The 16,271-nt window shown below is 42.5% G+C and overlaps 3 protein-coding genes and 1 long non-coding RNA gene across 12 annotated transcripts in view; 2 read left to right on the plus strand and 2 right to left on the minus strand.

Moving 5' to 3' along the window:
- MDN1 (midasin AAA ATPase 1) overlaps positions 1-9,350 on the plus strand; it is a 160,786-nt gene extending 151,436 nt beyond the window's left edge. The window contains exons 98-103 of one of the 4 annotated variants that reach the window (XR_014267738.1): positions 1,116-1,189; positions 1,283-1,397; positions 2,238-2,301; positions 3,790-3,932; positions 4,770-5,064; positions 7,083-9,350. Coding sequence is in view for 1 of the 4 variants with exons in the window: in XM_082475781.1 (XP_082331907.1) it covers positions 1,116-1,189; positions 1,283-1,397; positions 2,238-2,301; positions 3,790-3,932; positions 4,770-4,958 (585 nt within the window). In the remaining 3 variants the exon portion in view is untranslated. Of the gene's footprint in view, positions 1-1,115; positions 1,190-1,282; positions 1,398-2,237; positions 2,302-3,789; positions 3,933-4,769; positions 6,284-7,082 lie in introns of those variants that run through there. The other 3 variants (XR_014267739.1, XM_082475781.1, XR_014267740.1) reach the window with 3 other exon arrangements.
- LOC309667392 lies at positions 5,100-10,106 on the minus strand. Its single transcript, XR_014267741.1, has 2 exons — positions 9,993-10,106; positions 5,100-6,552 (listed from the first exon to the last, which is right to left on the minus strand). It is a non-coding gene; the product is annotated as an uncharacterized lncRNA (long non-coding RNA).
- On the plus strand, positions 9,469-11,506 carry LYRM2 (LYR motif containing 2). The gene is made up of 3 exons (XM_082475794.1): positions 9,469-9,549; positions 10,043-10,183; positions 10,637-11,506. The coding sequence occupies exons 1-3, from the start codon at positions 9,505-9,507 to the stop codon at positions 10,715-10,717; spliced, it is 267 nt and encodes an 88-aa protein (XP_082331920.1). The 5' UTR covers positions 9,469-9,504; the 3' UTR covers positions 10,718-11,506.
- Positions 11,507-12,769: 1,263 nt separating this feature from the next.
- Positions 12,770-16,271, minus strand: part of ANKRD6 (ankyrin repeat domain 6) — a gene marked incomplete at its 3' end in the record, with an annotated part of 202,261 nt that continues 198,759 nt past the window's right edge. For 4 of the 6 annotated variants that reach the window (XM_082475783.1, XM_082475784.1, XM_082475782.1 and 1 more), the window contains 2 exons: positions 14,825-15,378; positions 12,770-12,871 (listed from right to left, as the gene is read on the minus strand). In XM_082475783.1, the coding sequence (XP_082331909.1) occupies positions 12,770-12,871; positions 14,825-15,378 (656 nt within the window). Of the gene's footprint in view, positions 12,872-13,277; positions 15,379-16,271 lie in introns of those variants that run through there. The other 2 variants (XM_082475787.1, XM_082475785.1) reach the window with 1 other exon arrangement.

A 16,271-nucleotide genomic window follows, 5' to 3' on the forward strand; every position in this document is an offset into this window, starting at 1 on the left:
TCTGAGAATATGAGACCATATTTGAGAAGATCTAAGATTTAAAAAGAGTTCAAAGGGGCAATTTCAGGACGTCTCAAAAAATTTTGGTGTCCTACTGCTGTAGGTCGTTTAGATTGTTGTGTTTCTTAGCCTTGCCGTGCTATTGTCTAGTTGCAGAGTAAGTAAATTTGTCAGTGTTTACTTTCCACAGAATGAATGTACTATATTCTTTAAGACCATGCACAACGTAATATCTGAATATCCCTGATTTTTTAAGAAGATGTCTTCAGTACACGTTTCTTTACGTCTGTGTAGAGTTAGTGTTCTATCATTAGTAACAAGGCTTAGGAGCCTGGGTGGAGTTACAACCCACCCCTCCCCGTCAGGGATGTGGAGAGTCGGGGGGTCTTTGCAGTGATGCTGTTGCCCAGCACAAGTCAGCGAGCAGCCTCAAGTCTGTGCACAGGCTCTGCTGGAAAAAGTGTAACCTCTGCACCTGTGTTCAGGTCTCACCTCCCCACTTAGTACCGCATGACTTTGGGCAGTTCATTTTATGTCTGTCAGTTTTACCTTCTGAAAAAATGATTATAACAATACTTACCTCAAACTCAGAGTTGTTATGAAGACTAAGTGAAATCATGTATGCAGAGCACTCAGTTTAGCAGGCACTTGATACATGTTCAGTAGATGTTAGTTGCTGCAAGTATCGTCGTCTTTTTAACTGAATTTAAATTCTAAAACTATACTGTCATTTATGCATAGATTAGAATAAATTGGTTTTTAAGATCTTTTACCCATGAGAGATTACTTTATATAGTCAAAAAAGGGGAAAGAAACCTTTAAAATTTATGGACCAAATTTCTCAAGATCGCTTTTATTGGATGATGTCTAGAGCAGACCTTTCCTACTAGTATAAAGGATATTGGGTTTCGGCGCTTGTGCTATTAGCCAGGGCCTAAGGCTACCAAAGCCACCAAAGCCTCTGAGTTGGTTGTGAATAGCCATATTCATGTTGTTCCCCTGTGTGCCATACCAAAAAAGTAGTGTTTTCTGTGGGAATCTTGGTATAAAAAAGGTTGAAAGGCATTAGTGTAGAGGATATTCCGATTTCTTCAACCCTTCACTTTGTTTCACAGCTTGCCTTTGAATCTCTGGCTGTGATTGGAAATGCTCTAACCTTTCTGGAAGTGGGTCAGATTGCGGTGTGCAGGTAAGAGTGCCTTTTAATCCCATTGGGAAAACCAGCCTCTTTTTTTGCATGACAAAAAATAACTCCCATTGTATTTGGTTTTTCTCCCCCAAGTTTTGGAGAGTCCGTAAAGCTGTTACACCCATTCCATGAACAGTTCAGTGATTACTCAGGGTCCCAGATTCTGCGGCTCTGCAAATTCCAACAAAAGAAAACCAAGATTGCTCAGGTATGCTGATGACTTCAGATGTCTTCTGAAGTTATTTTATGGTATAGGAGAGACATAATTTTTAGAACTCCCTCCTCCCCAGTGTGGTAAAATTTACAATAGAGAATAGTCCTAAGCCTCAGCCGGTGTACCACTGGAAGAGAATCTCCCTTGGCATCCATTATTAAATAGGATGTGATCTCTTTTTCTCAGTTTTTCAAAGATCATTTGACTTTGCATCATTGATTTTCTGGCTCCCTATTTTGAGAGGTTTGGAACATTTTGGAAAAATGAACCACCTCCCAGTACCCTTATCAAGTGGGTCAAGGCCAATTTCTCTCTACCATTTAGCCTAGAGAAGAAACGATGTGAAATAAAGCCAGTGACTTGCTCAGGATGGCATACGTTCTAAACACAGCATGGGATAACAATTTTGTCCTCCTGATTCCTGCCGTAATTTAGCCTCCTTCACGTTACACTGGACATTTTTTCTTGCCTTCTTTTTTTTGCTCAGCTATTTTCCTTTCTTGGAAGAAGACAGCTCTTTGGTTCATTTGGGGGAGTTACTGACTTATTGTCCCCCAGAGGAAGTGTTTCTTTTCCTTTGGGGTGTCTCGTAGAACACTAGTGGGGTATATGCCATGGACACAGGTCTTGTCTGTGCTTGAGAATGCCAGCACCCAATGTAAATGCCAAGTGCAAGGATTGTCAGTCCTTTACGGATGGATGGAAGGGACAGTTTGATTGCTATAGATTTGAGATGGTTATCTGATAATCACTTAAGTGCCAGAAGTAATTTCAGTCTCTGTGATAGTGGGAAGAGAGCTTAAATAGTTTTCTAATTGTCTATTTCTGGTTTAGTTTCTAGAGTCTGTAGCCAACATGTTTGCAGCTGCTCAACAGCTCTCACAAAACATCAGTCCAGGTGAGCTGCGTTCTTTGGTCCTCGCTAATAAAATGCTTTTCTGTTCTTTTGTACTATTTGCAAGTTGCTTGTTTTCATCTCATTGTACCCATCACCATCTTTTAAAGTGTATGCTCTATAGGAAAACACATAAACAGAGGATGATGCAGAGGTATTAAACATTCATGGAATTTTTTACTCACCCGTTCGTTCATTCAAAAATTTTTATTGAACCCATACTCGAGAGGCTTATAATCAAAGGAGAAGGTAGACACCAACTAGTTTGTAATTAACTAGTATATACTCATTTGATAGATTTGAGTTCAATTGTGAATGAAAGGAGTAAGGGTGTGTGGAATTCAATATAATGAGTATTCTTCAATATTTTAATAACAAAGGAAAGAGGAGAAGGACATGATTCAGAAACCAGCTAATCCATCCATGATTGATTTGGGGCTTTTGCAGCACACCAGTTCTTTAGCCTTTCCCTAAATCCTCAATTCTGATTGTACCATGGGAAGACTTCCTTTTGAAGGTCATTCACGCCTCTCAACACTTGCTAACCTTCCTTGACAGAAGACAGCCTGCCCTTAAGCACAACAGTCTTTCACTGGAAACATTATATAATATGCTAAAATTTTTAATACATTTTTTATTCACTGTTCATTTTAGTGGTCCCTTCTATTTAAGTTTTTGTTTAAATTTCTATTTGTTTTTTTCAAGAAAAAGACAGAATTTAGGTACAAGAAATTGACAGAAATATGAAACTAATAGACAATGACTGAAATTTGGAAGATACAGTTCCAGCTTTCTGATTTGGGCACTTTCCTCTAATGGTCTACTCAGGACTGCTCTTTTTATACTTTATATACATAAACATGTTTTAATTCTCACATGTTGCTGTACAACAAAGTTGATCTAAATGTGACATTCCCCAAAGCACTACTGGGAAATTGTTTTATTGACAGAAGTTTTGTATGTTTTTGTGCAGCCTTGTCTGTGACTCACGTGTTCAAAGTAATAGATCTAATTGGAGGCCCCCTTTATTTGTGCCCAGAATTCACCAGTTTCAGAGAACTGCTTGGTTTTAATAGCACAGAGAAAGTCTGCACTAATTTTTCTTACTGTCCGTAGTTTATTTATTTTTGGCTGCGTTGGTCTTCGTTGCTACGCACAGGCTTTCTCTAGTTGTGGCGAGCAGGGGCTACTCTTCCTTGTGGTGCGCAGGCTTCTCATTGCAATGGCTTCTCTTGTTGCAGAGCACGGGCTCTAGGCACGTGGGCTTCAGTAGTTGTGGCTCGTGGGCTCTAGGGTACAGGCTCAGTAGTTGCGGCGCACGGGCTTAGTTTCTCCGCGGCATGTGGGATCTTCCCAGACCAGGGCTCAAACCCGCGTCCCCTGCATTGGCAGGCGGATTCTGAACCACTGCGCCACCAGGGGAGTCCCCGTATGTAGTCTTTGAGTTGCCGTTTGAGTTGAGTTCCTCTCCTGCTGTATGTTCTACTACAGAAACTGCACAGCTCCTCCTGGTGGTCTCTGACGGACGCGGCCTTTTCTTTGAGGGCAAAGACAGAGTCCTAGCAGCAGTTCAGGCCGCCCGGAATGCTAACATCTTTGTCATTTTTGTTGTGTTGGACAATCCCAGTTCACGGGTGAGTGATTACTAAAAGCCACTTTTCTGGGGATTCCCTTCAAGCTGTTCTATCTGAAAAATGGCCTGGGTCTCACTGTCATACCAAGAACTCCTATAACATTCATGGCATCCTGAAGGGCACTGTTCTAGGCATTTTATAATTATTTTCTCATGTAACCGAGCAGTAACTCAGTGATGTAGGGATGGTTATTCCCACTCTACAGTGAAGGACAGAAACACAGAGGTTGTAGGTAATGACAAGGAAGCCAGTATTCAGACTGACTCAGAGTCTGTCCTCTTAACCACTTTCTGTGCTGACTAGTACTCCGGTGGGTCATCTCCCTCTGCACAGCGTCGCTGCAGGTATCGCAGCCTTGATGATGGGCCCTGTCCGTTGGAAACATAGGCCAGCCTTTCCAGGTACTTGGATCTCAGCAGTGCCCTCCTCAAAGGAGGAAGCATCAGTTGCTACATGAAGGATGTCCACGGGGTGGTTCTGTTCCAGGGGAAGTACTGTCTCTGCAGGTCACATTAAGGCCTGGATAGCAAGTTGAAGATTTAATGTGAATCATTCCAAGTAGAGAATAGGAAAAACCATTGTAGGGAAATCAGGTTTGCTTATCTACCCCTTTCCTTCCCTTTTAGTGGCCATTCTCCTGGAAGGGCTGCTCAGAAAGAGATTTGCCTCCTCCTTATTAAGAGTTCTGTTTTACTTAGTAATTAATAAGAGCTATTTTTATAAGCAGGAATTAGACATGTGAGACCTAAAAATTGTCTGCAGAGGAGATCATAAAAGAGCTAGCTATGGACACTGATTTAATTTTTCTTTTTATTTCTAAATGTTTTTTCTTGCCAGGATTCTATCTTGGACATCAAGGTACCAATATTTAAAGGGCCTGGAGAGATGCCTGAAATCCGATCCTACATGGAAGAGTTCCCATTCCCGTTCTATATAATCCTACGCGATGTGAACGCACTTCCCGAGACGCTCAGCGATGCTCTCAGGCAGTGGTTTGAGCTGGTGACGGCCTCTGACCACCCGTAGAACAGAAGGAACACAGTCCTAAGTGAGACTTTGCGGTCAGAATGTCACACTGCTTGCCAGGTGCTCCCTTTTGGACAACTGTTTCTGAACTCCCAGCTCGAAAATGGTATTTAATTTTGACTTGATTTATAAACATTCACCCAACAGCTACAAAAAATTTTATTGCAACATACATTTTATTTTATAATACGATTTCAGAGCCTAGAGGAAACTCTTCATGCTCCCTGCTGTGCCTGGGCTCCAGTTCTTGTAATAAACTTGGGGCCATAAAGGAACAGCAGCAGCAGGTGTCTGGTCTCGTACCTGGGGGGTGGCGCTGCCCTTCAGGCTCGTCTCGGAAGTCCTGGCCCAAGAGGAGGCTGCACCCCACCCTTGGGGCCCAGCTGCCTGCCTTCCCTCCCAGGGACCCTGGACACCTCCATGAGGAGATGCTGCTGGAAGCATGGGACTGTGCCAGGCCTCTGGGCAAAGGACTAAAGGGAACTTCCCTTTTGACCCTGCGCTAATAAGGCTTGGCCTTGCGAAGCCCACAGTGTGTACCCGAAAGCTGTCAAGTGGCTAAGGCAGCTGCGGTTTTTTTAGAGAGTCTTTTTTTTTTACTGTGCTTCTTATGAAAGGAACTAACTTCTGTACGAGGGTAGGAGGCTTGTGGTATGTGTGTTTTTTTATAAAACCACCAGACATCATGGGAGCCCAAATCATCAGAAAATGACCCTTGGGCCATAGATGAGTGAAATGGCTTTTCAGTGTCCTCCTTCACCTTTGCTGCTTCGGGAGACTATGCAATGATGGAAAGATGATTTTTCCTTTATTTCATCCTCTCTGTGCCATGGTTCGTGCTGTTGTAGTAATTTATTTCTTTAGTTCATTTTTTAACAGTTAAGAGGAAGAATCATTCCTCACACTGATTTCACGTTGAACCAAGCCTGTCTTATGCTGGAAGAGAAGTGCTTCAAGAGAAGTAGCAGAAGAACTAAGCAGCCACATCTTTTTTTCCAGTCAAAAATCCATCAGCGGTTTTTAGGCAGTTTTTACTTAGCCAAAAAGCAGTGCTTGAATACTTAACTGTGTGCTGTGTTCTATTTAAGTTCTGACTGTCAGATGTTCTTTCGCAGACAACATGCCATGACGTAATCGTCTATCTCCATGTCTGTTATCAAGTTACACTGTGAAGTGTGCCACCCTTTTGAGGTGGTCCTCAAAGACGCAGTTTGCTTGTTGTTTAACCAAGTGTCCTAAAGCATGTACCTGCGGTTATATCATTTTTTATTCTAAAAAGCTATGCAGCTTATATTCTGAAAACTATTAAAAAATATACCACTGTTGATGTAACTTGTGACCATTCTTAATGGAACATGACAGGAGTGTAAAAGGTGCGCTGGGGGTCTTGTCTGCTGGATCAGTCAGCTGTCAGTCACTAGTTTATGCTGTGTATCACGACTCCGCAACTTCAGTGGCTTATTTCAAGTCAGGGTCTGTTTCTTGTGGTTATGTCTGTGGGGGGTGAGCCTCAGCATGCTGGCCTCATGGCAGAAGAAGGGCAAGCTGGTGGACACACACAATGGCTTGTAAAGATGCTGCTCCAAGATGAAATCTGAGTGTAAGAGATGTATCACTGGCCAAAGGCCTCTGTGGGGCAGGAAGTTTAATCTTCCAGCAGGGAGGGAAGACACTAACATTATGACTGTGATGCAGTCCATCATATCTACCTTTAATTGACAGGACAAGCTAAGCTGAAGCATCCCAACTGATGTACCAGCATAAGTGATTCCCTTGACCCTGGGATAGCTAATAGGGTCTGGAACAGAAGAATTTCAGTAAGCAGGTTACCCAAGAGTGCTATCTTCAGTTTGTGCTGTGAGAGGAAAAGGGTTGGGAAGCACAGGAGCAGACACAGGAGACCCATCAGGAACTGAGAGCGTTGGTTAGGAAGAGTGACACACCTGAAGTCACTTAGAAGAAGCTACTGCGGATAGGCTTGCTCTCTCACACTCTCACTTGGAGCTCAACCTTTACATTTGCCTTACCTTCCTCTCCACCTCCATCCAAACCCCAAACGTGTCCGGTCTAACTTCTGGATATTTACCTTATTCTGTCTTCCCTTTTGCTTTCCTCTGACTGCAGTGCAGCTGGAGCTCTCTTAAAATGTAGCTTGAGGGGGACTTCCCTGGGGGTAAAGAATCCACCTTCCAATGCAGGGGACACAGGTTCGATCCCTGGTCAGGGAACTAAGATCCCACACGCCACAGGGCAGTGAAGCCTGCGCACCTCAACTAGAGAGCCTGTGTGCCGCAAACTACGAGCCCACGCACCACAACTAGAGAGAAGCCCGCACACCGCAACAAAAGATCCCGCGTGCCGCAAATAAGACCCGACGCAGCCAAACATTTTTTTAAAATAAATATTAAAGTAAATAAAATATAGCTTGAACTGCTAATCACTTTGCTAGCTTCACTTCGTCATACTCACAACATCCAAGGAGATCTTTCTGAATTCCTGTGAAGAAGGTACCATTTGTTGCTTCTAAGCACTACCTGCCTCCCCTGTCCCTTCTCTCCCAGCATCCCCACCACACTATTTGATCTGATCACAGCAAACCACAGGGGCCTTGGAATCTGCCAGTGTTCCATGCATTCTTTGTCTAGAATTCTCTTATCCACTTTGCCTTTCTGACTTTGCCTAGCTCAGATAAGCCCTCCAAGAAGAATAAGCTCCCACAGTATGAGCCTTGACAACATCTATAAATACTACGTTGGACTTACGTCTTCCTACCCAAAGTGTGATTCTAAGGACAGGGCATATATGACTCGTGACAGCATTACCAGTGTCTAGCATAAGTGAATCTTACTGGATGGGAAGAAGAAATAGTATAAAAATGTCAGTTCTCACTTTATAGATTCAACGTGATCAAAATTTCAGTAACGATTCTAAGATGATTTAGAGGAAAATAATACAAAACATTTCTAAAGGTCATACAGACCATTAATAGAAGACTCATAAGATACTACAGGGGAGTATTCCTGCCTAATAATAAAACATACAACAACAACAAAGTAAAAACGACCTGGATGAAATTATCCTGAGGATTATTCAAACCCTAAAAGAATTTACCAGGAGTATCACAAAGCCCAGGAATATGAATGAATTAGTTAATAAATGGTGCTGAAATTATAGTTTACAACTGGAAAAGAACTTATATCCCCATTATGCTATAAACCAAAATCCTAGATAGAGTAAACATTTTAAATGTTAACAATGAAAATTTTTTAAAGTTCTGAAGAGGAGAAGATGAAATTGAAAAGGCTCAAAAAATGGAAAATACACGTGACTATATAGAGACTTAAAGCTATAAAAGGAAAAGGATCAAAATTTTTAAAAATATGGCAAACAGCCCATATATAATAAGAATAAAAGTCTGGATCATCATAAAGGGACCAAAGTCATAACAATTCACAAAATAAGTGTAACTAAAAGTGGCAAGGGATATTTAACTTCACTACTATTTAAAAGAGAAGAAAATCAATGAATTGCTAATTAGTAGACAAATTTTGAAATATGTGGTTATGGTATTAGCATCATTCACACAATGCCTGGTGATGTTCAAAATCTTGAGAGTGCTTATATGCGCCAGGTTCTGTTCTCAGTGCACTACATACAGTACGGTACAACAACAGCTCTGGGGTAGATGCTGTTATTTCACTTTACAGACGAGGAAACACACATACAAAAGTAGCCAGAAGTACACAGCTGGAAAAAGGGAGCTCCAAGGATTCCAAGCAAGGCAATCAAGTAAATGCTCAGTGAACGAACGGGTAATTGAACACTTTGGGCTGTATTTTAATTCAGAACAATCCCATTTTTTAAAAGTAGGAGGAATCCACCTAACCCCTTACAATTAATACAACCTAAGAGCATAAGGAGTGTGTTGAGGGGAGGATAAAACGATTATAGGGGAAAAAAGCTTAAGGCGTCAGGATGTTTGGTTCCTCGTTACTAGTGACACAGAATTCTCAAAACTGCTATGGGACAACCATTTAAAGCCTTGTAACTAAGGATCATGAAGACTACAACGCCAGGAAAAATGCTCACAGTAGAAAAGAACAGGGAGAAGAACGAGAAAAGGAGGCGAGCAGAACACAAACTTTAAGAGAAATTAACATTTAAATTTTTAGTATTTTTCACTATACACACTAAATCTCAAAAAGAATATACTAAAATAGTTTTCTTCCCTCACCCCCCAAATCCTTTACGTTTAATGAAAGTTAACCACGTGTCAGGAACTGGGCTAAATGCCTCACCACTATCTCATTCTTACAACAACCTGTGAAGCAGGAACTGTTATCCTGTTTCACGGATGAGCAAACTTAGGCTAAGACAAAGCGAAACTGCCTTGAGCTTCAGTTCCGACTGTCCGACTGCCGGGCTCCCCGAGCCAGCGCAACTGCCGCCGGCTGCCTCCCGGGAAACCGAGCTCGCCCCGCCCCGTCACCGCCCCACTTCCGCTCCTGCGCGCTGGGGCTCTGGCGGACCGCGCTGTCTGGACGTCATGGTCGTTTCCCGCTTACCCCCAGCGACGCTAACGCTAAAGCAGGTACCAACTATCCTCGCCGGCCTCTTAGGGCAGCTTTACCGGGTCTGAGCTCGATTCTCTACCGCTCCCTGCACCCATTCTATAGAGCGGTCTCGGGGACTACTGGAGCCGACGACCCTGCGCGCGCCCCACTCTGATTGGCTCGTGCTGGGGGGGCGGGGCTTCGCGCCGCGGGGGTTGGGGGGGCCGACGGCAAGCGCAAGGGGGCGAGGCTACCCTCCAGTCCTGGTGCAAGAGGCGGGCCGGGCCCTTGATCTTGAGCCCGGATCCCTCACTGCCTTGTGACTGCGGGAAAGACTGGTCTGCTGCTTGTACTCTTGATTTTAAGTTTGACAAAGGAGTAAGGAGACAACGCAAACAAACTTCTTGCCGTTTTCTTAAAAGAAAAAAGGTGGTTTTCTTTCCCCTTTTCAAAGTTGAGAACCAAAGAGAAAAGAGCCTACCGGGCTGACGATTGTGCAGCTGTAATTGCCATTTCTCCTCCTCTCTACAGTTCGTGAGAAGGCAACAAGTTCTCCTCCTCTACAGAAGGACTTTGCAGGCAATTCGGCAAGTTCCAAATGATTCTGACCGCAAATACCTGAAGGACTGGGCAAGGGAAGAATTCAAAAGAAACAAAAGTGCCACCGAAGAGGTGAGGCCAAGATCATGGTGAGGGAAGGTCCTGGCCCTTTTGTACTGATTAGTGAGTTTTTTAAAAAAGTCTGATAGATATCTTGGGATATGTCACTGAGATGGTATATCTTGATCATTGCTCTTGATGTTACTGATTTTTCACTTAACTGATATTTTAAATTTAACAATGTTTGCTATATCTACACTCTGTAGTAGCACCACCCAACTTGTCTGTTAAACCACACACACACACAAAGATAATAAATATTACAGCATGATGGTTTGGGAAGTATGTTTGGGGTGTATGAAAGCATGCCAGACATTGTGCACCCCTAATTGTTAACTTTTGGCTTTCCTAAAGTGCATCAGTGCCAATTCTCAGCATTAGTTCCTAATTTTAACAAATAAAATGGTAGAGCTGTACCTTGTTTAACCAGTTAAAACAGTGACCAGATTTCACTTTCTTCTACAGGATACAATCCGGATGATGATTACTCAAGGCAATATGCAGCTCAAAGAGTTAGAAAAAACACTTGCTTTAGCCAGATCTTAACTACAGCATTATCCTGAAAGGTTTGCAAAGTCTCCATGTGTTTAGTTGAGCTTAGGCTCAACAGTGGGTAGCCCAAAGCCAAGTGAAACTATCTGTACATAGAGCCCTTGAGCAAAATGTCAGAACATGGAGCATGGCATATCTGAGAGAGCCAAGAAAAGGGCATAAGAGCAATTGTCTTAGCACTGAAAACATACCTTTTATTTTGAAAATGTTCTTGGATATGTCAGTTTTTGGAAGAAGCAAAAATCAGTACAATAGATAGCACATAAAAAGATGTTCAACACCATTAATCATTAGGAAAATGCAAATCAGAACCACCAAGAGATACTATTTACATCCACTAGAATGGGCTATAATTAAAAAGGGAGATAATTGCAAATGTTGGTGAGGATGTGGAGAAACTGGAACCCTTAAACACTGCTGGTGGGACTATAAAATTGTGCAGCCACCGTGGAAAAAAGACTGTCAGTTGCCCAAAAGGTTAAACAACATTATTCATAATAGCCAAAAAGTAAGACAATCCAAATGCCCATCAGCTGATTAATGGATAAGTAAAACGTGGTGTACCCATACAATAAAATATTTAGCAAACAAAAAGGGATGAAGTACTGATACATGCTACACCTGGATGAACCTTGAAAACATTAAAGTGGCCAGTCACAAAAGATCATGTATTGTATGATTCTATTTATATGAATGCACAACCCTGAATATACTAAAATCTACTGAACTGTACATTTTACAGGTATATGTGAATTATATCTGAATAAAGCCATTTTCCCCCAATTTTTTTGAAATGTAATTGATATATAATATTGTATAAGTCAATTAAGCTGTTTTAAAACAGTGTGAGGTATAGGGCTGGAGGTGTACTGACCTCAAGAGACAGCATGGAGCTTCCTTGGAAAGTCCTTCTGCATTAACCCTCAGGGTTGTTGAGGTATGTTCTTCAGATGTGTTGCATCTGATACTCAAGAGGACTTTCCAAAAAGATCACCACTGGGAATCTAGAACTTTGTAGAAAAAAGAAGAAAGAGAAGTTTAATAAATGCACTGAAGCACCTACCAAAAAGAAGAGGCAACTCCTGGTCAAAACTAATGTGGTTACCTTAATATCCACATGGAAAGTAAAATAAATCATTAATTAAGGAAGCTCCTCAGTGCATTAGTTTCTCCTCCAGTGACGGGAAAAAACAGAGTTTGCAGAATACATTGGAGACAGAAGTTGACTTCAGGACACTTTTGAAAGAGACCAAATGTGTTTAACAGTTAATTTAGTGAAAGTGAAAGCTCGTGGAAGAGGCTGGGGTTGGCAGTTCACCTACAGAACAAATCTAAAAGGTTAATCCAAGAATCAGAGCAGCATCTGAAAGATGTAGAAAAACTTTTGCAGGATAAACAGTGTCTAGTGTTGGACTGTGTGCCATTGGAGAGGTGTAAACCAGTGGTGTGTCACTAACCTGCATTCCGAGCCACCCTTGCTCTTCCACAGCTCCAGAACCCACAAGACAAAATAATTCTGAATACTCTGCCACAGGGGGATGTGCTAATCTAAAATGCTTGCATAAGCCAATTTTCAGGTTTTTATATAGGTGTACGTTAGTCAAGCCATCTGATGAACAGAGGGAAAAGCATGTGTGAAGAGTTTCTGAACAGAGAACCTTAGAAAGACTTGCTCTTTTGTGTGGCATGATTGGCAAATACTCAAGTACAGGCTATCTCTAGTAAATCTAAAATCTTGAAGCTAAAAACCATCCTTTTATGAAGTGTGACAAGCAGTGACTTTGATGTTCTTCCTAGCAGCACTGTATGTGGAAGACGTAAGAGCATTTGTGGTTTGTATTTGCAAGAATCAAATACCACAGACTCCCCAAGAAAACCTAATGTGGGGTTTTGTTTTGATTTTGTTTTTTTAAGTGGATAAAACATGAAAAATTGAATTTTCATCTTCCAGAGGCTAAGACTATTCTCATGGACAAGCTTTTCCCTTCCTCTCTAAAGAACAGTTTAATTTTATTTGTTCACTTACATCTTTGCGTATCTCCTGAATTATAGGCCAAGTCCGTTGTTTAGCCCAAGAGAAGATTTATTTAGCAGTTTCTTCTCACATGTGGAACCATGGTCATTAAGATGTTGGCCAGAATAGAACTGCTGGTGAAACACATTCATCATCTTCATCAGTATTTTGGATTAGGCAAATTAACTGTTCTGGGTGTTCCCTGTAAACTATACTGTTGTTTGAATGTTGAAGTTTTGTTCCTAAAGTTTAATTTTAAGATGTCTGAATGTTCAACTAATGTATATTAACTACAATAAATCCATCTTCAAACCCCTTTATTATTATAATATCTATTATATTATCTAAATTATTAGAATTTTTTTAAATACAAAAGCTTTCTAGCATGAGAAGTGGCTGAGGCTATTATTTAACATACTGACCGCCCGTGTCATTTTTTTTCCCCTTTAACGTGTGCCACTGAAGTTTTAAATTCGACAAGACGAGCTTACAAACCTGAAAATAAACTTGAGAGAACATCAAATAAATTCCCTGTCCAGGTTTTGTAATGATGACATACATCTACATTTATTAGGAACGCCTAGATCCACAGATGGTCAGTATTTAAAAGAACAAACCAAAAACAACTGAGCTTGATGGGCAGAACACACAGGGACTAAATGCATACTTTTGTTTTTCTGGGGGTTCCCATGTCAAGCAGTCATATTTTCTCTTTGGCTCAATGAGCAAAAGTTCATTCAAAATTACAACAGTTACTTGGTTCCTCTGTTTATAGAAATAGAATGGAGGTTTCTATGCATATATGGAATTTTGAGGAGATGAATATAATGCCACAAGGGACAAGAAGCTTGGAAGATAATTAAATCCAAAGTTTCAACATACCGTTACTTTTGCAACTTTGTATACTCCATAGAGCAGAGTAACATCCACAGGGCTCCCTGAAGCTGGGGAATCGAAGTCAATTTATTGCGTTTTTTACCTTGACATAGTCGCTACAAAGCAGTGGAAAGGTTTTGAGGTTCTTCAATGACAGAACTCAGTTCAAAATGAAATACTTTCAAGAAACAGCCTTATTTCTTTATAAAATGTAGACCAATAAGCTCACATTCAGAAAGGTACTCTAAGATAACTGGCTGTGAATTAGGTTATAGAAATTTCAGGTAATTGCTACGTAAATGTTTTTTCCATTAATCCACTTTAAAATCACTATGATTAATTGTACTATTTCTTTCTTTTGGCTGAAAGATACAGAAACCATGATCCAATGATTTGAACCTTTCTCGTTTGAGTTCATTGACATTCCCAGTGCTATTAGCCAATTAACCCATTATTTAAATACACTCTGACTTTTCAAAACATTTTGCGATATACTGGATCTTGTGACATCATGAAAATCCTTCTCAAAATTTGTTTGGTGAGTTTTCCCCTGGTTAAGATGTCAGCATTTTGGGAACTATGAACTTGAGGGAGGGAGTTCAGCGTGTCTGTTACAGCTCTTACAGAAAGACACTCCAGGCACAGCAGGCATGTTGATATGAATGACTGCTTGATTTGAGTGCACAGGGATTAATATTTTTTCTTGCTTTTCATTTACATTATTTCATATCCTGAATATTAGGGTTTAGGCTTACACATCCTTCAGTTTCTTAGCACGGCTCGCTTAATCTGAGCTTCTGAACTTCAGATGAACTTGAGCTGAGGTTTCAAGTCTGTAATGAAACCTGAAACTAAGCAAGCGTCCCCTAGTGTCAGTCTAATTGTTGAAGTCTTCATAACTTCAGGGCACAGGAAGCATGTGTCTGGCACGTTTTAGAAATTAGTGATTTTTTTAAAAGGCAAGTTCTGCTATGTGTACAATAACTGACACCTCGGACATAGCTCTTCTGCAGCTGCAGGACTGGAAATCCTCAGGAATCCTTCCCCCCACCCCTGCCCTCCCCGCGGCATGCGGGATCCTAGTTCCCAGACCAGGGATCGAACCCCCGCCCCCTGCATTGGAAGCACAGAGTCTGAACCACTGGACCACCAGGGAAGTCCCAGGAATCCTTTCTTGTCCCACTTCCCAGGCCCTAGTTTTCCTTCTGTACCTTAGTCCTTAGTTTAGCAAGTTCCTCCTCTAAACTTTTAATGTGTTCCTCCAGCGTGGCCTTGTCTTGCTGGGCTTTCTGACTGGCTTGGCTTCGTGCTTCTTCAATCTTCCTTTCATACCACTTTTCCATCTGGGTGGAAACAGCCTCAAAGAAGTACTGGGTGAGCTCCAGCGCTTGGGAGGTGTCTCGAGCGTGAGCGGCAGTCTGCTCGCCACCTGCTGCTGGTGGCGGCCGCCCGCAGGCGGTGCTGGGTGCTGGCTGCTGGCCGCGGTGCCTCGTCTGCCCACCTTTCCCAGACTTCTTGGTTTGGGTGCCTCTGTCAACACAGGGCCCGGCCTGCGGGTCGCACTTGGCTGCCTCTTTCAAGGGTAACGAGGCTGTCTGGACCTTGACATTCCTCAGTTGGGAGCCTGTACAGTCCAAGGAAGACAGCTCCTGCTGGAGTCTGTGGGTGGCTGTGGAGCTGAGGGCCTTTTCCTTGGGCCTGACCACCTGAGGGGGGCTGTCAGAGGCTGCTACTGGACCTGCGGTCACCAGTGACTGATCCACACCTGGTTTCGGAAGGAAAACAGAAGTCAGAGCGAATCCGTGTTCATACAGTCACATGGGCTGGCATTTGAGAGTCCCGGGAATCCTGTAAACCAGCCTTCTCAACCATCACCCGCCGTGTGCAACTTCTCCTGCCCTTCCCCTCCACTTCTCCCCTGATTATCATCTGGGCTTTCAGGGCTTTCAGGGATGTTGCGTTAGACACACTGGTGGCATCTAAGCCAAAAACGTTACTGGCCTTTCCTTTGGCCTGTCTCAGTCTACACTAAAGGGCTCTGGGTACCATTTCCTGATTGCTAAGGATGACACACCTCACTACTTGTCCTAAAACAGAATTGGGCATTTACTGATGAGAATAATTACCCCCATTCTCTAACTTCCGGGCCCTTTACAGACCATAGCCCCGGTTACTAGTTCCTTGATCCAAGCTCCCACTTGGAGAGGCGGTCCTATTACCCATACCCAGAGCTCCATGACAAGTTCTGTAACTAGTCCTAGCATGAAAAGTTTGCCCAGGATTTTCCCCACTGTTATGGGCACAAAGAAGATAAAACCACAAATACAGAGATGGCCTATGGTAACATGAAACACGTGACATATCAGAATCCCCCCCGTGGAGGTCTAATTACTAAGGCTATGAATGTCCTCAACTGATCATCATCGAGTGTAGCCACTGTAGCTAATGTAAAGATGCTCTGGCTCAAAGCATCTCTTATCCAGCCCCTGGGGCAGCTTTGATATATGAACTGTTGTTTAATGAGGCTGTACAGAGTTGGCCAAAGGTAGAAGGCTGATCAAGGACGAGAAAGGGAAAGAGTCACAAGGGCAGGGGCGAGTGCCCTTCTGAGACGACACATCCTTTCCTCATCCTCATCTTTGGGGTCCACTCTGACAC

Source organism: Balaenoptera physalus (genome assembly GCF_965194825.1).
Source record: "Balaenoptera physalus genome assembly, chromosome: 9".
In the NCBI taxonomy this organism is placed as follows: domain Eukaryota; kingdom Metazoa; phylum Chordata; class Mammalia; order Artiodactyla; family Balaenopteridae; genus Balaenoptera; species Balaenoptera physalus.

Bases quoted from the DNA above. Each gene is read 5' to 3' on its own strand.
- LYRM2 (XM_082475794.1), top strand. From the start codon at position 9,505: ATGGTCGTTTCCCGCTTACCCCCAGCGACGCTAACGCTAAAGCAG. The intron at 9,550-10,042 runs GTACCAACTATC...TCCTCTCTACAG, and splicing joins CGACGCTAACGCTAAAGCAG to TTCGTGAGAAGGCAACAAGT. The intron at 10,184-10,636 runs GTGAGGCCAAGA...TTTCTTCTACAG, and splicing joins ACAAAAGTGCCACCGAAGAG to GATACAATCCGGATGATGAT.